The 25409-nt window shown below is 33.0% G+C and overlaps 5 protein-coding genes across 6 annotated transcripts; 3 read left to right on the top strand and 2 right to left on the bottom strand.

Moving 5' to 3' along the window:
* The first annotated feature begins 503 nt into the window (after positions 1–503).
* On the top strand, positions 504–5392 carry LOC113855812 (disease resistance-like protein DSC1). The gene is made up of 6 exons (XM_027487441.1): positions 504–973; positions 1543–2662; positions 2815–3114; positions 3278–3816; positions 3943–5170; positions 5351–5392. Exons 1-6 carry the CDS (start codon positions 504–506, stop codon positions 5390–5392), a joined length of 3699 nt encoding a protein of 1232 aa, XP_027343242.1.
* A 1506-nt stretch (positions 5393–6898) lies between these two features.
* Positions 6899–9610, top strand: LOC113856189 (vacuolar iron transporter 1). The gene is made up of 4 exons (XM_027487908.1): positions 6899–7167; positions 7305–7390; positions 7631–7745; positions 9151–9610. Exons 1-4 carry the CDS (start codon positions 6923–6925, stop codon positions 9446–9448), a joined length of 744 nt encoding a protein of 247 aa, XP_027343709.1. The 5' UTR covers positions 6899–6922; the 3' UTR covers positions 9449–9610.
* Positions 9611–11651: 2041 nt separating this feature from the next.
* On the bottom strand, positions 11652–14463 carry LOC113855060 (heat stress transcription factor A-8). Of its 2 annotated transcripts, XR_003502820.1 has the most exons (3): positions 14120–14463; positions 12495–13592; positions 11652–12322 (listed from the first exon to the last, which is right to left on the bottom strand). XR_003502820.1 is itself a non-coding variant. In XM_027486510.1 (2 exons), the coding sequence occupies exons 1-2, from the start codon at positions 14342–14344 to the stop codon at positions 12720–12722; spliced, it is 1098 nt and encodes a 365-aa protein (XP_027342311.1). In that variant the 5' UTR covers positions 14345–14463; the 3' UTR covers positions 12085–12719. The 2 variants fall into 2 exon arrangements, 1 of the variants encoding a protein (XP_027342311.1); XM_027486510.1 differs by having other exon boundaries at positions 12085–13592.
* A 1647-nt stretch (positions 14464–16110) lies between these two features.
* On the top strand, positions 16111–19583 carry LOC113855811 (MDIS1-interacting receptor like kinase 2-like). The gene is made up of 2 exons (XM_027487440.1): positions 16111–18973; positions 19240–19583. The coding sequence occupies exons 1-2, from the start codon at positions 16111–16113 to the stop codon at positions 19581–19583; spliced, it is 3207 nt and encodes a 1068-aa protein (XP_027343241.1).
* Positions 19584–19650: 67 nt separating this feature from the next.
* Positions 19651–22915, bottom strand: LOC113856462 (putative pentatricopeptide repeat-containing protein At3g23330). The gene has a single exon (XM_027488280.1). The coding sequence runs from the start codon at positions 22911–22913 to the stop codon at positions 20790–20792; it is 2124 nt and encodes a 707-aa protein (XP_027344081.1). The 5' UTR covers positions 22914–22915; the 3' UTR covers positions 19651–20789.
* Between the last annotated feature and the right edge of the window lie 2494 nt (positions 22916–25409).

Here is a 25409-nt window from a genome sequence, read left to right as displayed (position 1 = left end):
TTCAAGAGTTAAAACTTAAAAGAATTGGTCAGTTCATATTCGTAAGCTGCAATATTTGTTTTTCTTTCGGGTTTAGAATTGGTCTATAATTCCTACAGCTATTTCAATTCAAGGAAACAAGTTTTACACATGTTAATCCATATCCCAGTCCCTAACTAAGATCTTAAAGGGGCATTTGAAAATTTAATTTATTTAAATACTTATTTTATAATTTTTTTAAAAGATCACTTATAACATAAATTTAATAATAAAAAACTGTTAATAAGCTCTTGAGGCCTTAAATATAATTTACATAGCAGTTGTTGTGGTTCTATCTTTATTGATTTATATATTTTTGCCGTATCTGGTGAGGGGTTGACAAAGAAACGTTCATCTAACTCTTCCTAAACACGTTTGGTAAACCAAGTAAAACATAATTTTCTGCATTGAACAAGTTTATATTTATACACATACTTATGCAAAGGAAGAACCAAAAGGGGTTCAAGGAAAAAAACTTGGTTACAATGTTAGGGAATTCTTCTTGTATTCCTCCAACCAAACACGATGTGTTCCTCAGCTTTAGAGGGGAAGACACAAGAAACGGTTTTGCTGATCATCTTTATGCAGTTTTGTGCAGCAAAAAGATTAAGACTTTCATAGATGACAGACTTTGTAGAGGAAATGAGATTTCACTATCTATACAAGAAGCAATAGAAGAATCAAATATTTATGTCATCATTTTCTCCCAACACTATGTTTCTTCCACGTGGTGTTTGGAGGAACTCACAAAGATACTTGAATGCAAAAGTAGATATGGAAGGGCGGTGATACCAGTTTTCTACAAGGTGGATCCATCACTTGTTAGGGATCAAAGAGGAAGTTATGGAGATGCATTTGCCAAGCATGAGCTGCTATTTAAGGACAAAATTATGGGGTGGAAGGTTGCTCTAACTCAAGCTGCTGGATTATCTGGTTGGGGTTCAAAAATAGTTGGGTAAGTTTTTGAGTTATTATGACTCTCTTGAGGTTTTTCTCACACTTAAAGTTTGTATTATCGAATAGAAATTAAATGTGAAATGAGTTTATTTGATTTGAAATGAACTTGTGTGTTAGGAAAAAATAAGATATAAATCAATATGAAGCTTAAGTTCTGGCATCCTCGCATAAATGGAATGAATGTTGGAGTTTATTTTAGGATCAAATGCATTTCACTGTTCATACGTATTAGCCATGTTACATTTTCTAACCTCATTTATGCACTGAGGGAATCCTCATTTATCATTATTTACACCAAAAGAGTGGTATTAATAAGATTAAAATGTAAAACTCAACTGGTTACTCGCGTGTTGAAGTTTGAGTAGAAGTGGTACGCACCTATGATCTATCCTTTCTCACTATTATTCTAGTACCAGAACATTTATATTAATCATGTACAATAAAGGAATACTGCCATAATGATTTTACAAATTTCAAAGCAATTGACCCTTATAATATACCGGCTCTAGGTACCCGACCAAGTTCATTTTTGTTGATTCCCTCTTTGCCATTAGGCTGGTTTTGTAGGTTGAAGACTAATGCATTTGTTTCTTTACTATGTACCAGACCTGAATACCTACTTGTCCAAGAAATTGTTCAAGATGTTTTGAGAATATTGAAAAACCGTTCTCCCATATTAGATTATCAAGGATTGGTTGGAATTTACAAGCATATGGCAGAAATCCAGTCCTTGTTGCATGTTGAGTCAGAAGCTGTTCGGATCATAGGAATGTGGGGCATTGGAGGAATTGGTAAGACAACAATTGCACGTGCAATATATCATAATCTGGCAAACCAATTCACTTCCTGCAGCTTTGTTGTAAATGTTCATGAAGAGGTAGAAAGATATGGAATGCACCATACACAGAGCAAATATTTATCAGAGCTTGTAGGAGAAGAAAACACATCCTCTGGTTTAAGTTTTTCAGATGAAAGGCTTAAACGGGAAAAGGTTCTCCTTATTCTTGATAACATCAACAATTCATATGAAATTGGAGATTTAATTGGAGGGCGTGGTTGCTTTGGTCCGGGAAGTAGAATCATTGTGACTAGTAGAGACATGCAAGTGCTAAAGAATGCTGAAGTAGATGAACTATATGAGGTCAAGGAGATGAGTTTTCAAGATTCTCTACAACTTTTTAGTTTGAATGCCTTTAAGCAAAACTATCCAATAGAAAACTATATGAACTTGTCTGAAAAGGTATTGAATTATGCTAAAGGGATTCCATTAGGTCTCAAAGTTTTGGGCTTATTGCTTTATGGTAGAACAAAGGAAGAATGGGAAAGTGTGTTAGAAAAACTCGAAAAGCTTCACGATCTTGACACTTTTGATGTGTTGAAATTAAGTTATGATGAACTTGATAATGAACAGAAGGATATATTTCTTAACATAGCTTGTTTCTACAGAGGACATGATATGAATACTGTAAAACAAGCACTAGATAGTTGTGGCTTCTCTTCTGTCACTGGAATGAGTGATCTCATTGATAGGGGCTTTATATCTATTTTGAAAGGTGAAATTGTGATGCATGATCTGATACAGGAAATGGGTCAAGAAATAGTTCGTCAACAATGTGCCAGTGAACCTGGAAAAAGAAGTAGGTTATGGAAGAATGAAGACATTTATCATGTTTTAAGAGAAAACAAGGTAAATCCTGCATATTCATCTATCATTTTACTTTCTTCACCCCTTGAAACCTCATTGGTTAAGATATAAGTAAAATGGACTGAATGACTGTGTCATAGATTTTGCCTTTAAATTCAATTTATTTCTTCCTAATTCCTTATTTTAAATTTTAGGGGACAGATGCTGTCAAATATATATTCCTTGACACATGCCAAATCAAAGAAGTTCAATTGCATTCTGGAACTTTCAAAATGATGCTTAATCTGAGACTTCTCCAGTTCTGTAACTCTAAATCAACTAAAGACTCGAAAGTGCACGTTCCTGAATTTCTTGTCAGTCTGCCGGATGATTTACGGTTTCTTTGTTGGGATGGCTTCTCTCAAAGATCATTACCACTGGACTTTTGCCCAGCAAATCTTGTTAAACTTGATATGCGTTACAGTAAACTTGAACAACTTTGGGAGAGAGATCAGGTATTGCAAGCTCTACATTAGTTTTCCTTGTGTTTTATTGATGAAAAATCTTTGTTCTTTATCTATACATGTAAGATAGGGAGAAGTTAACAAACTTTTCTGGTTTACTTTTTTGTGCCAGCATTTACCAAATTTGAAAAGGCTTAACCTTAGTGGTTCTAAGAACTTGATTAAAATACCAGATCTTTCCCAGTCTCCAAATATTGAAGAAATAATTCTTAGTCACTGTGTGAGCTTGGTTCAAGTGTACTCCTCAAGTTTCCTCAGTAAGCTCAACTGTTTATGGTTAAATGGTTGTGATGGGCTTAGGAGTTTAAATCTTCCAAGCAATATTCTTTCACAATCTTCTGGACTAATTGTTCTCTATGATTGTTGCAACCTTGAGATGTTTTCAATAGGTTATATCACTATGGGGACTTTTTTATACAGTTGTCCTCGTAGTAGATCAATAGAGAGTATATTCAGAAACAGTTTGCCTGGGCAAACAATTTGCTGTTCTATAGATACAAAAACTAGGTCCTTATTTGAGAAATTCTCAGATACTTTTGACCCCATAGATAGTGGTGCTGACTTCTATGAAGAACCAGAGGATAATATACACTTACTAAACTTAAAAATGTTGAGAGAAGGTTCACCATCATTATTTCCAAGTCTAAATGAGCTTTGTTGGTTAGACCTTTCTTACTGTGAATCCCTCACAAGCCTTCCAATTGACCTTTGCAAGTTAAAATATCTAAGAAGACTTTATCTCCGTGGTTGCTTAAATTTGGAGAAATTCCCTGAAATTAAGGAGACTATGGAATATTTAATGGTGCTCATCTTAGATCAAACAGCAATTCAAGAACTACCTTCATCTTTGCACAATTTGGTCGCGCTTGAAGAGTTGAGCTTGCGCCGGTGCCAAAGGCTTGTGTTTATTCCACCTTCAATTGGAAGTGTCAGCAAACTCTGCATGTTAGACCTTGCTTACTGTGAATCTCTTGAAACTCTTCCCAGCAGCATTTTCAAATTGAAGTTGACAAAACTTGATTTGAACGGTTGCTCAATGCTAAGAACTTTCCCTGAGATCTTAGACCCTGCAGAAAGTTTTGCTCTCATTAGCCTAACAAAAACAGCAATTAAAGAACTACCTTCATCATTGGAAAAGTTGGTTGGGCTTCAAACCTTGCAGCTGAACTTGTGCAAAGATCTTGAGTTACTTCCAAACAGCATTAGTAAGGCAACACTTCTCTCCAAGCTTGATCTTTCAGGATGTGACAAATTATCAGAAATACCAAGTAACATTGGCCACTTGTCATCATTAAGAGAATTGTCACTGCGTGAAAGTGGTATTGTGAACCTTCCTGAGAGCATTGTTCATCTTTCAAGCTTGAAATCACTTGATTTGAGTGATTGCAAAAAGCTTGAATGCATACCACAGCTTCCACCATTTCTGAAATACATGGCTGTATTTGATTGCCCATCCATTAGGAGAGTGTCAAGTTCACATTTAAATTTCTCATCAGATTCCAAAGAGGGTATCTTCAAATTTCATTTAACCAATAGTCAAGAACTGGATCCGAGTGCTCAAAGCAACCTTGCAGCTGATGCATGGCTTAGGATCCTCCAAGATGCATACAAGTCTGTTTTTTATTGCTTTCCAGGGAGTGCAGTTCCTCACTGGTTCCCTTACCGCTGCAAGGGACATTCAGTAACTATGAAAATAGATTCTCTTAGTTGGTGCAGTGATGATAAGTTCATTGGCTTTGCTCTTTGTGTCGTTTTGGGACTTGAAGGTATAAATGATGAAGAATGTAAATATAGTGTCTTTAGCTACAGATTCACATTTGAATCTGATGATGGCATACACATTATTCCTAGCCATGATCAGCTAAGATACTATTTTAATTGGAAGGGTCAACAAAGATTTGTTGTTAATGATCACACGTTCATGTGGAAATATTACTTGGATTCTTCAAGCATCAGCCAATTGCTATCTCGTGCCCACAACTTCACTTTTGAAATCTGCAAATATGATGTTGGTCACTTTTGGCTAAATAATAGGCCAACTTTCAAGGTAAAAGAGTGTGGGATATCCCTTCTTTTATAGAAAAGAAAATGATGAAAATAATGGCATTTAAAGATCCTCAGAAAGAGCAAAGCTCCATGATCTGTAATAAGAAAGCAAATGAGGAAAGAGAGGATGATTGTTGAAGAGATCCCTTATGTTAATGCTGGTTGTTCGATTATTTTGCAGCTTCCTAATACTATTACTTATGTCTTTTGTATATTGCAGTAACTTTCTAGATTTGAATAAGCTTGTAATGGTGACGTATTATGACACCTGTATCATGTTGGAATAACCAAGTTCTAATGATATTTTGAAAATAAAATATAAGTTTATATATAATTATTATTTTTTATTATGATAAATTAAGTAAACATAATAAATTAAGCAATTATTTATTATAACAAGAGACCAAATAGAATATTTATTAAAGTCTTGCTAAAAATACCCTAAGGATATTATCATTTAAAAATCAATATTAGAAAATGTTTACTAAAAATTATGCTAAAAGTACGTTGAGAATTTTAATTATTACATGAGTTTGATTAGTATTTTGTGAAATTTAAGATAAAAAATTAATTAAAAAATGAAAAAAAATATGATTATGAAAATATAAAATATTGATAATTAATAAATGTTATAAAACGAGAAAATATGAAATAATTACAAACTATGCATTTCAGAAAGAAAAATATAATAATTTTGTTTGATTATACATGCATAAATTCAATGTTGCCACTTAAAGATTTTTGAAAAAGAAAATATTTATTTTTTAAAAAATAAAAATTTTCCATTTCAAATAAATGCTTTAGTTTTATAATTTTTTATTAATATAATAAATTAATATAAACATAATGCATTAATTATTGTAATCTATATTTATCTTCCCCTCATCTTCTCTCTAAAAAAATTATCTCCCAAACGGTTATTCAACCAACATAGAATTCATAATATATAGAGTATAATGCAATAATTAGCCGTTGTGGTGATTCTATAATATTAAAATGGGGAAACGTTATAGGAATAATAATTTTAAAAGGAATAAAATGATAGTAAACTAAAATGTTAAATTTTTAAATTATGTAACACTCAACATAAACATATATATAATTTTTTATTAAAAATTATAATATTTAATAATATCATCATATTTAGGCTTTTTTATACAAAAAAATAAAAAATTACTAAAATATAATATTCTGAAGAAAAATATAAAAATATTGAAACTTTTCAAAAATCACCTTTTTTTATACTTTAATTTTTAATTTTATACTTTAATTTTTTTAATTTTTTTATACTTTAATTTCAAAAATATTGAAATTATTACCAGAAATTTTTAATTTTTAAAATTTATGATTCTTTAAAAAACCATTAATGAATTTTGAATTTTTTAAATTTTTAATATTTTTTGAAAAATTGTTTAAATTTATAATTTATCGTTATTCTGTTTATATTACAAAATATCATTGTCGCGATGTTTGAATACTATATTTTAATATATATATATATATATAATTAATTAATTTTAAAAAACCATATATTTTATTATATTTAATTTAATATTTTTAATTAAAAATATTATAGATAACTTGTTATTGATTGAATAGATTATTTTAATAGATTTAAAAAATATTTATTATTATTATTATTATCGGAGAAAGTAGAGTGGAAGGCTTTCCACTGGAAACTAGAGGCCCTGTATTTATGTATATATAACATTCTCAGTTTCTCACGTTCAAATACGTTTAGAGGCTTCAAAAAATGGCTCTCACCGAACACAAACTGAGCCTGGAACCTGAGAAACAGGGCCTTCTCAACCGCCACACCGAGAAGCACTTCACCGCTGGAGAAATCGTCCGCGACATCATCATCGGCGTTTCCGACGGCCTCACCGTTCCTTTCGCGCTCGCCGCCGGCCTCTCCGGCGCCAATGCTACTTCTTCCATTGTTCTCACCGCCGGCATAGCCGAAGTCGCCGCTGGGGCCATCTCCATGGGTCTCGGCGGGTACTTTAACCAAACCTCACTCACAAACACTCTTTTTTTTTCTTCTATAATTTTCTGTATCATTTCATGTTGCTCAGAAAACTTCTGAAATTTTGTCGTGAACCAAACGGTGCTAAATCTAATGTTGCATCGTGTAGGTATCTGGCAGCAAAAAGTGAAGCTGATCATTACGAGAGAGAACTGAAAAGGGAGCAAGAAGAAATCATCGCAGTGCCAGAAACTGGTTTGCACTGGTTTTTCTAAGAAAAATATTAAACAAATGACAAAATTTTACCAAAAAAAATATTGATTATATCACGAATATAATAAATATTATTTTTATGTGTTTGAAATCATTCTTAATCCATGAAATTAGCAATTTAAAAAAATATATAATATTTTTCAATTTGTTAACATTTTTTTTCCTTTTTTCTTGTGTGTGTGTGTGTATCAATTTACAAATATATTTTGTGAAAAAATTCAGAAGCAGCAGAGGTAGCAGATATACTGGCTCAATATGGGATAGAGGCACATGAATATGCACCTGTGGTGAATGCTCTAAGAAAAAAGCCTCAAGCATGGCTTGATTTCATGATGAAGTAAGTTCCATTCTCACTTCATTAAGTAATATAACCTGGTTTTTGGTTGTTGAACGTCTTACTCATAGAAAGTGTGAAAGTTTTGGCAGTTTATGATGGGCTACATTGTATGTATATATAGTGAATGTGGTATAAGGGCAAGTTGAACTGTGACCACTCAGTGATGGGAATTTGTTGGCAATTCCAAGTTGAAAAGTGGCACCACCCATAGGAAAGTAAAGTAGGTTTTAACTTTTTTAATGTGGGCATGGTTATAGGGTCCAAATGTTGAGCATGCGCAGACACTGTTACAGACAAATTGAGGGTTCCCATTTCCAAGTTGACATATTCTACTTGGATTGGTAGGTGCAAACTTGGGGAAACAAGGGAAAAGGGACATATCGTAGGGGACACATTACACAGAACAAATTGGCATCGTTTTTGTGGTTTTGTTTTTATTATACAACTAGTTTGGATGGCTAAGGGTTAGTACCATCATGTGTTGCTAGGCTTCCAATACAAGTAAATACATTTCTATATCCTTGGTTTAAATTATTCTTCAAAATTCCTATTTCTTTATAGGAAAATGCTGGTTAGGATGGAAAAATTTTCGTAAAAACTGCATGAATGATCTGGATGTGGAATTCATCCTAAAAATTACTGTTTGTATCGCTTTGCTCTTTGCTAAATTTCTCCTTTTTTGCTATCCTGTGAAACTTTCTAAACTTCTGTGAGAGATAAACAGACATTAACATATTCTAATAACTAAACTTTTTAAGATTTTTAATCAAATTATTCGTACCTTCTACTTTAAACTAATCGCACTCAAGGCAAAATCTCGTGAACTATAAGAACAATTTATCAACACAAATTCTCTTTTTGTATGTGAACTTATGCTGGAGATTGATGAAATTTGATGCCAAAGTGTTGATTTAATTGAAGCATGTAAGTTGTTCACATGAAAGACAAATTAGCATGACTGTTTGAGATATTACTTAATTTATTAATTATCTATTTTAATTGGCCACATAAGTACGAAATCGGTTTCGTACTGAGTAGTGGTGCTATTCTTTATAATTGTTTTAAGATATTATTGAAAGCAAAGTGTAGTAATCGATGTACAATGCTGAGTATCTGGTCATGACTTTATATTGAAAAAATATTATAGCGCAATCATTTTTGCTTAAAACCATAAAAAAAAAAATTCTTGCTTTTAGATTCTTAAACTCAGTCCTAAAGGTTAAAATTAACAAAATAGGAAAATAAATAGAATGGAAACATGGACAAAATAATCAAACAACTACTTTTTGAAGCATGCATCCAAATTGTAAGCATTCCCCTTTTGAATGTTTTTAAATAAGTTAAACGATGACTTTGGAAATTTCAATGGCGATCAAATTAACTGGTTGCTAGCTTGGGCTGACAGATTTGAGCTGGGACTAGAGAAGCCAGATCCAAGGAGAGCATTCCATAGTGCAGTGACAATTGCCATTGCTTACATATTGGGTGGTATTGTTCCTCTGGTTCCTTACATGTTCATTCCAAGGGCAGCAGAGGCAGTTGTGTTTTCAGTCGTGGTTACATTGGTTGCATTGCTGATTTTTGGCTATGCCAAGGGACACTTCACAGGCAATAAACCTTTCAGGAGTGCTTTGGAAACTGCTCTCATTGGTGCCATTGCTTCTGCAGCTGCTTTTGGTATGGCAAAGGCTTTCCATCCATAGATTCTTGCTTTGTAGTTTGATGGCAACAAAGTTCTTCTGAGCACTTTTATCTTCAGTTTCCTTGCTATTAGTTGTTACTTGTTACAGCTTTTTATTTATACTTTTTTTATCAAACAAGTAAAAAACCCTTTTATTAACTTTTGATATGAAATATCACTTTGCATTAGAATCGTCTCTCTTGACGTATATTCATCTCGGTGATTAGTTGTTACTTGTTACAGCTTTTTATTTATACTTTTTTTATCAAACAAGTAAAAAACCCTTTTATCAACTTTTGATATGAAATATCACTTTGCATTAGAATCTTCTCTCTTGACGTATATTCATCTCGGTGCAACAATTTGTCGTATGTTAAAATTTGATACGAATTAAGCTAAGCTAGAATATTTTAAGTTGAAGAGCTATAATTAGCTTTAAGCGATTGGAAAATGGCAAGAGATTAAAAAGGTTATTAATTTCAAGCAAAAAAATTTTACATAACATTTTAAAATACTTCAAAATTTTGTTACAACATCGTAACTAGAGTTTATTATCCAACTAGAACCTGATGAATACTTAAAGAATATATCTACAATGAAAAGCGAAATTATCTGTTTAATGGGTTTGAGTCTAAATATAAATATTTAGCTGAAAAAATTAATATTAAAAAAAGGCATAGATAGGAGTATTTAGCGGCAAAAATTAATAATTAAACATAATATATTTTGAAGACGGGTTCATGTTATATTTTGGCTCATTCCAACTCAATCTCATATCTTCTATTGATTTAAAATTTATACTTTTTAAACAATTATATATTAATTATAAGACTTCTAAATTTAATGAATGACATTTTATTTAATGTGATATTATATTATATTGATATTGTTTAGTTTAAAATATATATAATAAATAAATATTAAATTTAATCTTATCTTTCTTTATAGTGTAATTTTGTAATTTAATCTTAAAAGAACTGTACGTGTATGATGAGTGGGGTTTTGGTAAGAAAAAATGATTTCGACTTTAAATTAAGAGAGTTATATTTTTTTAATAAAGAAAATAAAAGATTGAATTTTTTTTAATATTCTTATTTTAAAATTTAATAAAATAAAAAATTATTTTATTACTATCAAATGCATGAATCAATTTATACAAAATTATTTTAACTTAATGATTTTAAGGATATCTATAGTTTAGATAAAATAAATTATTATAAATTATTTTTCAAAAATCAATTTCAAAATATGCTTTTTAGATTTTCTATCCTATTTAATCTAAATCTAACACAAATCATACACCTGTATATAGTGAGTGAGTCTATTACTAGAGATTTTTTTTTTGTATATACAGGAACTCAAACCTAAAATCTTACTTAAGTGATACTAAACTGTTTGATACTCAGATTAATCTCTATTGTTAATATGTTTTTAAATCTTAGAACCTGGTACCAAAATTAATAAATCCAATAAACTGATGATCGAAATTACTTTACTAAGCTGTCCATTGTTAAAAAGAAATATCATTTTCCAACATTTTGGCAAGTGCAAATCAGATTCTGGCTTGATTTGTGGGTAGGGATATCCATGCGGACTTAAGTAAAATATTACAGTATCTGTTTTTATATCTATATATTTAAAAATATATTCGTTATTATAGTTGTTTTCTTATTTCTCTTCTTTCATTTTTTCCGACGGTTACAAACGAAAGATTAATGTGCATGGAAGCAAATTTGATAAGGTGGGTTCAAATTTTCTTTTTGGTCAATCGGGGGTTTACATTATGGATCTCCTAAGTTGCCAGCCTTTGGGGAGAGGGGGTTTAGGCCCTGTCCAATGAACTTTGGACCCAATAACCCATGCAAAGTATAAGGTAATCTCCCTTTATTACCTTTTCAATACTTTTTTTAAAATTAAAAGGTAAAAGTGATTAATACATTTTGAGATTTTAATTTCCAAAAATTAAAAGATTAATACATCTAAACCTTAAATTATTTATTCAAAGTCATCCTTACATAATTAAAAAAAATTACATTACACCCAAAAAAAAGTTTATTCATGCCATCTAAAGTGTAAAATTGCTACCATCCATTTGCTCATGAACAAATTCTTAAATAAACACAAGTTGTACAATCTACTAACAATTATTTGAAAACATTATTTTTATCATATTCTCTACTTAAAGTTAAATTTTTATCTTGTAATAAAAGTCTGCATATATTATCAAGTTAAAATTTCAATTTCAATTGAAGAATAACACTATAAGCATCTATGATTCTACAAATAAATTTGGGTAAAATAATTATTTATACAAAAAATTATATATAAGCTACTTGCTAAGCCTAGATTACAGAACTAGTCTTCACAAGAATTTATCGTGCATTGTCACTAATACGTGTTACCAGACCCCTAGTGAATGCGTTGAAGGGTACTGGGGTTGGGAAGATCACCCAGCGAATGATTTATAGTAGTACCATGGAGCACCCGAAAATGTTCTGAAGTGCAAAGTCCAACTTAGATTAGCAAAGCGAAAAAAAAAATCATACTATGATGACCCTCTATGGTGGGTCAACAAAATCTCTTAGCCGCCATATCAAACACAAACAAGAGTAGAAGAATTAAGTTCACAGAGGAATGGGAACTGCGGGAAAGAATATGCAATGAAGCACAGGCTTCTGCAATAATATGCAAAAGAAACTGTGATTACTATGAATTATATGAAATTTCATAACATATATGAAGGCATGAGCCACTGTTTAATGTGGCAAAAAAAATAAAGCTCCCATTTCCCCCCTACAATTCTCCAAATAAAAAAAATATTTGACCCATCATTCATAGATAGCCCGCAATACCATACAACTCCCTGTACTCGGACACCGTATCGAAGTGCCAAAATCTGTCAACGAGGAAAATCGATTAGTTTTCAGACACAAGTTGAACTTACAAGCAGCAGAAAATCAACAGAACCTTCATAGTCTAAAATATGTTCAAGATGCTATCTAATACCAAAGAAAAATAGATCATCGCATATATTTAGCATCAAAACAGGTGCAAGAGAGGAGACTTACACTGATTCTTGTTGAGGATCTAACAACTGCTGGAGGAAGATGGAAGAGAAAATACTTATATTGCGACTTAATACTATGACATAATTATAGAGTGAGGAAATCAGTGAAAACAGTCCAGCTGAAAAATATCTGGTGGACATTATTACTCCTTCTCTATATATTGTTAGTTTCAGAAGCTAGAAGTTCCATTTGCTCAGTTTGGGGTTCCAAAATCTATGGACATTATTACTCCTTCCCTATTTTCTCCATTTCTACAATCATTGATTCAAAAGTTCGACAACTTTCATCAGGAGTCTCAGATATTATGGGTTCCATCTCAGTTCCACTAACAGGGCAGCCCTCACTGTCATTATTAGAATCTTGAATGTTTGCCAAAAAAGGACTACCTAAAAAGAGCTGTTCCCACGAACCATCATCAGGTAAATCTGGTAGGAGAAATGGAGAATGATTTTCCAAAGGACACAATTTTTCATCCTGAAGTACTTTCAAGAATTCAGAACTGATGCACAAGTCTTTTAGCCCATCTACAGAAATCTCAGGTTCTGGTTGCTTGTCGAAACCAGGAGATAGTGGAACCACTGGCTTTAGCTTTTCACCTACAGGTGGTTTATACTTTATTATCATCCCATCAGAAGTAACTGGACGATCATCTTGTTTATCTTGATCCAATATATTCCCCGGTTCAGCCAAACGCCAATTATTTTCCTTGGGCTGAAGCAGCTGAACCATGAACCCAGGGCTTTGCACAACCATGACTAAGAATGATAACATCTGCTGCTGATGCTTTTCCATTCCTTGAAGGCGATCACTCAGGAGTAGCAACTTATTATCAGAAGACTCCTGGTGCTGCCTAAGTTTGACCAACTCCTGCATGAGGGAATTTTTATCAGATTTGAGATTCTCAACTTCTTTCCAAAGGCCATGATGTGGTGATTCATGTGATGGTTCCTCACAATTGTCCTGCTGCGGCAATGCTTTTTGCTGATCCACCGTGTGTGGATGTTTCCTTCTACGTATATTCTTCAACAAATCCTTTTGACCCCTAACAAAGTTTTCATTGGCAAATTCCCAGCGATCCGTATCAATTTTCCTGAAACCCTAATAGATTTTACAGTTACCAGTTAGTCACTTTCAAAAAAGACTCACCTCAACCTTGACAAATGACATAAACATAACGAAACACCAAACATGCACCCAGATATAAACAAACTGATACTCTCCAGATGTTATAGCTTCTCACAAGATCAGGTATTATTTAGGCCCTATTCGGATGAGCTAACAGAAATACCTGACAACTCTCATAAGCTTTTTTCAGCTTACTTACAACAACTTATCAGAATAAACTCTTTTCAGCTTATTCTAAAAAAATTTATAGCCAAATATATATAGCATAAACCCTTATGTAACAAGAGATTATTAAATAAGCACTTAATTAATCGACGGTCGTTAATACAATCCAAAATGAATGAATAGGACAAACTAAGGAATAGAACGAAAACTTATAAAAATTTAAGCTACACAGTAACTGAATAAGAATATGAAATTACCAGAAACAAAAGCAAAAGCGTTAAAAAAAGAGAAATTGAAATAAGCGAAAAGGAAAAGAAAAAAAGCGAGAGACGTACATAGATGTTGAGTTGTCTGATGAAGCTGGAAAAATTGTTGTGCTTGAAATATGTGGGAAGGAGTGTGACGGAGAATTCAGTTATGTCCAAAATCACGAAACTATCACCGCCTTCACTCCAAGAGATTATGGACTCGGTTTTCTGGTCCTCCACCATATCGTAACATTTCTTCAAGAAAGGAGCAACCGAACCAGAACCAGAACCATTATCGTTGGATTTCACCATCGCCAAGAGAAGACTGAGCACAGGGAAGGGATGACTTATTTATGAGATGAAATTTCCATGCGCCTCCTTTTGTATTCTAAACTCATCACTTTCCAACCTTTTTCTTTTTTTCGGGTTTTCGAATCCAACCCCATCTCAGATATTTTCATTTCTATTTTTTCTAAATATTTTTAAACTTCAGTTTAATTCACTGTTAGTATCACAAAATTTTATTATTATTCGATTAAAATATACCCTGAATATAATTTTTAAGTTAAATGTTATCAAAAATAATAATTTTTGTATATTGAATAATTTAGAATAAAAAAGTTTACATTAACAACACATTTTCACTTAAACTCATTTAAATCTAAAAATATATTGTTTTCCTTGATTTTAAGTTTCGTCTTTTTCTGTATATTTTAATTTAATACTCGAATTGTTTAATTTATTTGGATTTATGTCGGTCCAAATCTCCCCAGTGAAAGTGAAAATGCAAAAGTGTCATCGGTCTAATTCCAAATGAAGTGGTCCAATTACAAAATTCCAAAAGCACTTTATATGCAAAATATTTCATATAATGAATAAATAAAAATCTGCACCCTCTGGTTTCAAATGAAGGATTACTGATACACTAAGACCTCAAAATTGGATACAAGTTAAGAGCTAAGATCAAGGAAATGCTCTGCAATCATCAAAGGATGTAAAATTATCTCTTGTAGATTTTCAGAGACAATTTTTATTCTCTTTATTTTGCCAATTAATTAAGAAGAATTAACACGAAATTATATAATTTAAGTATTCTGCTTTCCTTAATTTTCTTATTATGGCCATCGAGTTGCTGATATTCACATAAAAACAACATTAAAAAAAAAAAACATATCACTTAATTTAGAATTCGAAAGTAAAAGTTTAGTTAAGTTTTTAGTTTTTTGAAAAAAGTATAGTTTTTTTAGCAAATAATTTTTTATTTAGTCCATTTAAATATTGTAAATTTTTATTTAATTTCCTTAAATATAAAAAAATTCTCATAAACATCATAATTTTTTCATTCAGTCTTCGTAAAATGACAAATTAAACAAAAAAATCATAATATTTCGAATAATTGAATAAAAAGAAGAAGAAATGACCGTTTGTAAAAAAATATATTTTATTGAAGACTCATTTGAAAAAATAAAATAAAAACTAAATTAAAAAAATTAATAATTGAACTAAGTTTTGAAACACTGCTTTCATGTTTCTCAAGCATAATTTCGTGGGAAGGAAATGCGCAACCGCAACGAAATATCCTTCTTTGACCGCTTCAAAAAGTTATATTCGTAATTTAAATATATTAATATGCTAATATTTAATATTGAGCTTTCATAGATTATTGAAACTAAATTTTAATTTTAATTAAAAAATATTACCAATAATACGCGTAACATAGTCTTTAAAATTTGTCGCAAGAGAAGCACAAAAGATACAATTTTTTAAAAGTCTATTTTTAAAGCATTCCTAATAATTAACAAAAATTTATTAAAAATATAAAAAATAATTAAGAATAAAAAACATAACACTTACATAACTTTTTAGTAAATTGTAGTTAATAACTAAAAATTGTATTTCTAGTCAGTTTAATTCACCATCCACTTTCAAATTTTCTGACCACACGCTTTCACCCTCATAAATTCATCTTTGTAATGTAGGCACCTCTTTTCTCTTAACCAGTACATCTTCAATATAGCAGCCATTTTTAACTATTAGCAGAAATTAAAAAAATAACTTAACCAACACAAAGGTGCCCCATGTCTGTTAAGGGCCGGTCCAGTGGCTGGTGGATTCCATTGATGCTACTTTGTGTTATTTTAATACTCTCTTCATCCTGTGTTGCTGGTTTTTCTAGGAATGCTCCATTGATATCTTCTGCAGTTTATAATGAAGTGAATGGTCTTCTAAAGTGGAAAGCCAGCTTTGATAAGCATAGCCAAGCTCTCTTGTCTTCTTGGAAAGGTAATGATCCTTGCAAATGGGATGGAATTCTTTGTGATAAATCCAAGTCCCTCTCTTCAGTAAATCTTGCAAATTATGGACTCCAAGGTACACTCCACACTCTCAACTTCTCCTTATTCTCCAACTTACACACTCTTAATATATACAACAACTCCTTTGGTGGAACCATTCCTCCCCAAATTGGTAACATGTCTAAAGTCAACCGCTTGAATCTTTCTTTAAATTCTTTTGATGGTCCTATTCCTAAAGAAATGTGGACATTGAGGAGTTTACGTGGCCTTGATATTTCCATGTGTCATCTAAATGGAGCCATCCCAAATTCTATAGCAAATTTGGCCAATTTATCAATTCTAAATTTAGCAAGCAACAATCTTTTTGGTTACATTCCTCTGGAGATTGGGAAATTACAGAAACTGGAATATCTAGATATTGGATATAACAGCCTTTCTGGTTCCATTCCTCAGGAAATTGGAATGTTAACAAACCTTAGGTATATTGATTTGTCACGGAACACCATCTCAGGTACTATCCCTTCAACAATTGGTAACATGAGCAATTTAAAAGAACTTTACCTTGAAAGAAATACCCTCTTTGGGCCAATCCCACCCTCCATGTGGAACCTAACTAATTTGTCCTCGTTCTTTCTTAATGACAACAAACTTTTCGGATCAATCCCTGCTTTCATAGAAAATTTGGTCAATTTGGTTTTCCTTGAATTTTATAACAACAACTTTTATGGACCAATTCCTTCCACTATTGGAAACTTAACAAAGCTCACTGGATTAGGCTTCGGCTTAAATAAATTTTCTGGGTCAATTCCTGCTTCTATAGGAAATTTGATCAATTTGGATACCCTCACTCTCCAAGGAAACAATCTCTCTGGTTCTATTCCTTCCACAATGGGAAATCTGATTTTGCTCACCAGGCTTGGATTGTCCTCCAACAAACTAAATGGAAGCATTCCAAAGGAAATGAATAACATAACCAATTTGTATAACGTACAATTATCTGACAATGATTTCATTGGCCATTTGCCACCTCAAATATGCATTGGTGGGTCACTAGCATTCTTGGCTGCCGATAACAACCATTTAACAGGTCCAACACCGACAAGTTTGAAGAATTGTTCTACTCTAACTAGACTCAGACTTGAAGAAAACCAAATAAAGGGAAATATAACAGAAGATTTTGGGATATATCCAAATTTGAAATATATCGATCTGAGTGACAATCAATATTATGGCCACATTTCACCAAACTGGGGAAAGTGCCTTAATCTTGATAGCTTTAAGATATCAAACAACAATATTTCCGGTGGTATACCACCTCAACTTGTTGAGGCAACCAATCTAGGCAGGCTTTACCTTTTTTCAAACAACTTGAGTGGGACTCTCCCCAAAGAACTAGGGAATTTAAAATCATTAGTTGAGATTAAGATCAGCAACAATAATTTTTGTGGAAGCATTCCCACAGAAATAGGATTGATAATGAATCTTCAACACTTGGATTTGGCAGGAAATGAGTTTAGTGGCACAATACCAAAACAAGTTGTGAGGTTACCAAACTTATTGGAATTGAATTTGAGCAACAATAAAATTGAGGGGAATATTCCCTCGGAGTTTAGCCAATTGCAGCCTCTTGAATCTCTTGATCTCAGTAGCAATCTTTTGAGTGGAACTATACCAACTATAATTGGTGAATTGCGGCGCTTACAATTGTTGAACCTCTCGCACAATCATCTTTCTGGCATTATTCCTTCTAGTTTTGATGAGATGTCAAGCTTGATTTCCGTTAACATTGCTTACAACCAATTAGAAGGGCCACTTCCCAAAAATCAAGCCTTTCTTAAGTCATCCACAGATTCACTGAGAAATAATAAAGGCTTGTGTGGGAATGTTACTGGTTTGATGCATTGCCCGACCAATCACAAATCAAAGATTCACAAAGTGATGCTACTGGTGCTATGTCTTATCTTACCCACTTCTATATTTTGTGGGGTGGGAATTTCAATATATATTCTTTGTGGAAAATGGAGAGAAAAACAAACTCATGTTGAACAACAAACAGGAGAATTATTTTCAATATGGAGTTATGATGGAAAAATAACTTTTGAAAATATCATTGAAGCTACAGAGAATTTTGATGATAAGTATCTCATTGCGGTGGGAGGGCAAGGATATGTTTACAAGGTTGAGTTGGCTGTTGGTCTCGTTGTTGCAGTGAAGAAACTTAACTCTGTAACAAATGAGGACACATCAGATTTTAAAGCTTTTACAAGTGAAGTTCAAGTCTTAACAGAAATCAAACACCGTAACATTGTGAAGTTATATGGATTTTGTTCACATTCACGATTCTCATTTTTGGTTTATGAGTTCTTGGAAGGAGGTAGCTTGGATCAAATACTAGACAATGAAACACATGCAATGACATTTGATTGGAAAAGGAGGGCGAATGTTGTCAAAGGATTGGCCAATGCTTTATCTTATATGCACCATGATTGTTCACCTCCTATAATTCATCTTGACATATCAAGTAAGAATGTTCTTCTAGATCTTGAATATGAAGCTCATGTCTCTGATTTTGGGACAGCTAAGATTCTGAAGCCTACTTCATACAGTTGGAGCCCACTTGCTGGCACCTTTGGTTATATTGCTCCAGGTTAAGCCATTTTCCTTGCATTTCAAAATAGTAATGCTCGTACTTATTTTAATTTACACCACTTTTCTACGTTTGAGATTATGCATTGGGATTGGATCCCATGTAAGACTTCGCATCAATTAGCCTAATCTAGTGTTGAACTAAAACAAATGTCAATATTCATTTTTTTTCATTATGAGTTATCTCTAAATATTTGAGACATTTTTTGCATATTAGAACCGAACCACAATCTCGTTATTATTTATTTTATTTTATGTTATTTGCAGAGCTTGCCCAGACAATGAAAGTGAATGAAAAATGTGATGTTTATAGTTTTGGAGTACTTTCCTTAGAGATTCTTATCGGAAAGCATCCAGGAGAACTTATATCTTCACTATCATCGTCATTGGCTCATGATTTACTCTTGATTGATGTGTTAGACAAACGGCCTCCTCATCCAGTAAAATCAATTGTTGGGGAGGTCATCGTGATAGCAAGGTTGGCATTTGCTTGCTTGAGTGAAAATCCACATTCTCGCCCAACCATGGAACAAGTATCTAAAGAGTTGATGATGGGAACATCACCTATAGTAGAGCAGTTCCCTATGATGAGACTGGAACAACTACAGTAGACCATTCAAATTGTATTTTGTTTCTCGTTTTCTTTGCGTGTCACTTTTTTCTTTTTCTCGTATTGGCCTCTTTGCTTTGTCATTCTGTAAATTATGTACAATTTACTGGCTAGAATAAAAGTAAGTTTAAAGTAATATTTAACTTATCAATTGGTAAATTGATCCAAAGAGACCCGTGTCAAATATGTTTAGTCTCTGAAAGAAATTTATTTCTATAAAGTAAACTAAAGCGATTATATGCCCTCAACAGCGCCCCTTAACTCAAGTTGGTGTTGCAGAAACAACCTCACAGCTGACTGGAATAAAGTTGTGAAATAATTGTCCCGCCACAGGGCATCAAATGTTTAGAGCCTCGTGCATTAGGCTGCCCTTTTAGTCCTAAAAATGATGAAGGATTTTCTTTGATGAGATTATAGATCCGAGAACTATGAAAAGGTATTAATGCGATCTAAACGCCAAGATTTACCTTCTATTATAACATTGACCCTTAAATCTGCATCCTCTTTACAGCCACCAAGAATCTATTTATGAATAAAAAGTAGTTGAGGATCAGTAGCCTTGGTGATCATTTATGTTTCCTTCGATGAAAAATGGGGAGAAGAAACGGATGGCACAATCTCTAAGGACTCCTAACTAAACTGTAACTCAAAATAATTCATGTTCTTGAAGCTTTGTACTATTTTAGTTCCCTGTAACCTACAATGTTAATATGGGCACATAGAAAGACAACGGGTATTGTCAAGGCGCATCAATGACAATCAGAACTCAAATTGTTTCATTAATTGTTGTTGAATTACTATGTAGGGAGTCAAATTGGTAATAAAATACATAACATCAACTGGACCTTGTACTGAACCCAACAGAAAGTTGAAAAGGTATTTGAACACTCAGAGTGTTGTTTAAGGTGGGCAATCAGGACTCAATTCAAAATGCTTAACGTGAAATTGGACGTGTTATCAGGATCCCAACTCCCAAGCCCTCTCGTCACCAAGCTGAGAGCACACAGACTTCATCTCCAAAAGGAATTTTTGACTGCATGATTTTGCAAAGGCAGGGCAGCCAACATGCTCACCCTTTTTTTGACTTGACTATGGTGTGTGTGCTTTCTGCACTCATTTAGTACTAACATTTTAATCTCCGTCTCAGTTTAATACTGCTATGCAGCCAGAGTGATGATATGCATGGTTCCCAATTGTAGTTGTTATTTCACCAGTAATCTCCGCAAGAACAAGACCCACTCCTGAAATGGTGAAATCGGCTATTATCCCTCACAATGATTTCCCTGCCAACAATCTTTGCCATATATTTAATCGCAGTGTGGCAGTCCACACATACCCGAATGTTCTTTATTACCCGGATGGTCGTGCCAGCAGTAGTGCTGATGATGCCAAATGCTATAGCAAGTCTCTCGCTGTGAGTGCGTAATAATTCACGTTTATGTTCCTCATCGACATCATGGAGCACCTCGTTTGTGTCAAGGACATAACCTTCTTTCTCCATCTGCTCCAATAAAACATTCAAAGCCTCATTTATTTTGTCATAATATGGATGTGATTTATCTCCAGCCAGAAAAGTATGTACTTTGTTTCCAACTTCAATCCAGCTGCATGCCGGAGTCTTCTTCAAACCCTTGTTTCTCATGTGGATCCTCAATTTCGCAGCATCTTTCCATCTTTGGGCTGCTGAATAGATGTTTGACATTAAAACAAATGCACTCATGTTTTCAGGGTCAACCAAGAGTATTTTGTCAACAACCTTTTCAGCTAATTCAACATTCTTATGAACCCTGCAAGCAGCCAACAACGTAGACCACACGCTACCCGTTGGTTGTACTCCCATGTTACAGATAAAATCGTAGGCTTCCTCCAATCTTCCGGCTCTACCAAGCAGATCCGCGACAGTAGCACAGTGCTCTAACCCAGGAGCAATACCAAAATCCAATTGCATACTATTAAAATACCTCCAGCCTTCATCAACCAACCCAGCATGACTACAGGCAGTTAAAACAGCCATAAATGCCACATAGCAAGGCTTCACTCCATCAACCAACATCTTTTCAAACAAGTAAACTGCATCAAGAGCATGACCATGCATTGCACATCCCATAATGATGGCAGTCCACGACACCATGTCACGCATCTCTATTCTATCAAAAATACATCTAGCCATCTTAATGTTACCACATTTGGCATACATATCCACAAGAGAGCTGGCTATAAACTTGTTATCATCAAACCCAAGTCTAATTATACATCCATGAAGCTGCTTCCCCAAATTCAAAGCCGTCAAGTGAGCACAAGCCGGTATAACACTCGCAAACGAAACGTCCACAGGTTTCACTCTTTCCTTCAACATCCAACGAAAGAACTCAAGCCCCTGATCAAATCTCCCATTCTGCACACACCCTGCAATAATCGAGTTCCACGAAATGGCATCACGCTTAGGCAAGAGAAAAAATGCACGAAGCGAAAGCTCCACTCGAGTACATTTCGCATACATGTCAATCAAACTACTCCCAATGAAAACATCCACATCAAAACCATGTCTAATAGCATAGCCATGAATTTCCTTCCCTTTGATAACATCAACATGCTCGGCGAAAATAGGAAGAACGCTAGACAAAGTGAACGAATCAGGTCTCAATTTAGCATTGCCCATTTCCCTAACCATATCCAAAGCCTCTTCATACATCCCATTCTGAGCACTCCCAGCAATAACAGTGTTCCACGAAACAACATCCTTCACGGGCATTCCATCAAAAACCTTCCTAACACAGTCTGTTATAACGATTCGGCGTGGCTGAGAAAAACCGTCGAGCGCGTGGTTTGCAGAAAAGCGAGGATTCAGGGGAGCACGAAACTTGGAATACATATTCATCAACGCATTGGCGGTGTACAAATCGGAATCGAAACCGAGACGAATAACGGAAGCGTGGAGCGACAGTGCGAGGTGGAAGTTGTTTAAGAGCGTGGCAGCTTTGAGGAGGGAAGGGAACAGGTGGCGATTGGGGGGAATAGCGAAGGCGCGCATGTGGTTGAAGGAAGAGAGAGAGTGGCGGAGGAAGCCATGGGAAGTGTAGCATTTGATGATGGAAACGAAAGCGCGTGGTGAAGGGAAAGGGAGAGAGTGGAAGATGAGAAGGGAATCGTGTAAGAGATTGAGGTGAGTGTAGAGTGTGAGGAGTGTGGTGTTGGTGTGAGAGTGAAGGGTTCCTTTGGTTTTCAGTATTTGGGCGTGGAGTTGTTTCGTATGGTATGTGGATACCACCCTGTTTGGGTTCCCAAGAATGCTTCTCGTCGCATTTTGGAGGGAACTCATTGAACAATCCATTAACTCTTGTCTCTCCTCCCATCCCATTAAGTATTTTATCACTTTCAAACTCATGGTAAATACAAAATAAATTAAATATCTCACTTTTTTCAAAAATTATTTTTTTTAATTTTTTTAAAAATATTATTTAATAAAATTTTAATATTAATTATTCATATATTTTTTTCATTTTATTATAATAAATTTTGTAATTAAATTTATAATATAAGTTATTATATAAAAAATTATTAAATAAATACATTAAATCGTGTATCTAAGTATGTTAAAAAACCCGGAGGAAGGGGTTACTTCATTCAATGTGATTGGAGTCAAGGCCAGTGTTAAACAAACAATTTTTTAAATGTCCCAATTCAAGAATAAAAATATAAATTGATATTTTTTAAAAGAATTTTCAAATACTTTTATTCAATTTTAATATAAGATATTTTATTAAAAATTTAAATATTACTCTCTCTGGTATTTTTTATAAAAAATAAAATTGAACTTTTTTATCCTATTTATAAAAAACATATAATATATTTGAGATGTAATTGCTTAATTTTTTTAAATTTTTTTATAAATAAAATGAAAGGGAATATCATTTAATATGGATGTTGTTTCATGTTATGATTCAACGTTGTAAAAGAAAGTTGGGAACGATGACCCACTGAATCCGTAGTCTTGGCTCGTAAAAGGATCTGTGATTAATTTCTGTGATTCACACTAGTTGTTGACCATGTCCAAGTTGTACTTTCATCAGAGGACACTGCAAAGTGTTTTCACAGGTCAACTTAAAGTCTAGGTTCCTTCTCATTTCATGCACAGCTTGGAGAAAAAGACAAGTGCTTCAACTTAATTGATGCCAATAAAGTTTTGATCTCACTAAAGAAATTTCACAATTCACAGAGTTTATGTTATTCCTTTCTAATTTTCTTATGAATTACTCTTTTATCTACATAGTTTTCAAAGCTTAATGATTACAAGGAACGTATGCGCAAAGAGTTTTGGATAATATACACTGCCTTGGTCTTAATTTTCAAGTTTTTTTTATGCTTATAAAGAATGTAATAAACCTTTCACACTTTTAAGTTTTCCTTTATTGAAACCTCTTTTGACTGGCTATGAAATTGAAGTATTGAGTGATGTTATAAACAAACATAAAAAAATTAGAAGATGATTCTAACAAATTTCAAATGCCAAATATTAGCCAAATCATTAGTTTAGCTTAAAAGTTAATAATATTTCTTGGTTACATGAAAGCTAATGAATTAATTGATTATCTAATTAAAAGTATTTAATAAAAGAAGTTAAATTAATTGATAAATAGATAGATAGATAATAAATTTAAATTAATTGACCATTCGAACCCTCGTCTTCACACACCGAGTGTGTTATTGAAACGTTGCCGCGTAATTTAGGCAAAGATCAAACATAAGACACCACATGTTACCTTATGGAGTGCCTTTAATCGAAGGTTGACGTTGCAAGCCACAAATAAGGTAACAAAGTCTTTTGGGTTTTAAATAAATTATAAATTATTAAATATATTTTAGTCACCAACAATATACATTTTATTTTGTTAGATAAAATAGCTTAAAAATATTTTTTTAAATTGAAAAGTATAAAAAATCTTTTGAATTAAGACACATTATATTTATTAATATATGACGTATAAATTTAAAATATAAACTAATCAACGATTATTTGTACAACTTACGAATGCCATTAAATAAAAAAATACATTGTTTTTTTTTAAAATTCAATACATTAAAAATATCTTTTTATTAGTTTTAAATATTATGTTACATTAAATAAATTAAAATAAAAAAATCAATGCAAGAAAAAACTATACATTTAATATAGGAAAGTAAATCAAATACTTAATAAACAAAATGGCTTAATAAAAACTAATATCAATCTTTAAGACAAAGAGCAAGAAACTAAAAGTGATAATTTTTATTTAAACATGACAAGTATTTTCATTCATCATCTTAATGGAATTTGTTTTCTTAAACAAAGACACCATCTTATTATTTTTAAAAAATATAAAACAAAATAAAAATCAACCTTGAAGACTGATATTAAGGGGGGGAAAACTACTCAAAGTTGTGTATTAAAAGTCACCAGGGTTGGAAATCAAAATCTGTTTTCAATGACAGAGAAATTTCCGATCCAAGTCGCAAAATTGATGCATATTCCCCCTATAGTCAGGGTGATATCACACAAAATATTTTTTGCTCTTGGCTAGTTGCATGGACAAGACAATACCACCTGTGCCGTCTAAATTTCCTTTCTTAACCTCAACCAAATCACAAAAACATGTCTCGTGTGTGAATGCATTATATGTTTCCTCTATTCCAGGAGTGACCAGAAAGAACCGGTTAAACCAGAATAACTAAGATCCTCTTGTTATTCAAACGTACATGTAATCACAGTCAAACCTGAAACTTGTAATAAATTATGACATCAATGATATAAACAAGAAAGAAAACTCACCGTTTTTAAATAAAACGATAA

The sequence above is a fragment of the Abrus precatorius genome, unplaced genomic scaffold, assembly GCF_003935025.1.
Source record: "Abrus precatorius isolate BTA unplaced genomic scaffold, Abrus_2018 Scaffold11, whole genome shotgun sequence".
Taxonomy (NCBI): domain Eukaryota; kingdom Viridiplantae; phylum Streptophyta; class Magnoliopsida; order Fabales; family Fabaceae; genus Abrus; species Abrus precatorius.
The sequence above is the reverse complement of the archived record's forward strand: the minus strand, read 5'-3'. Positions and strand labels throughout refer to the sequence as shown.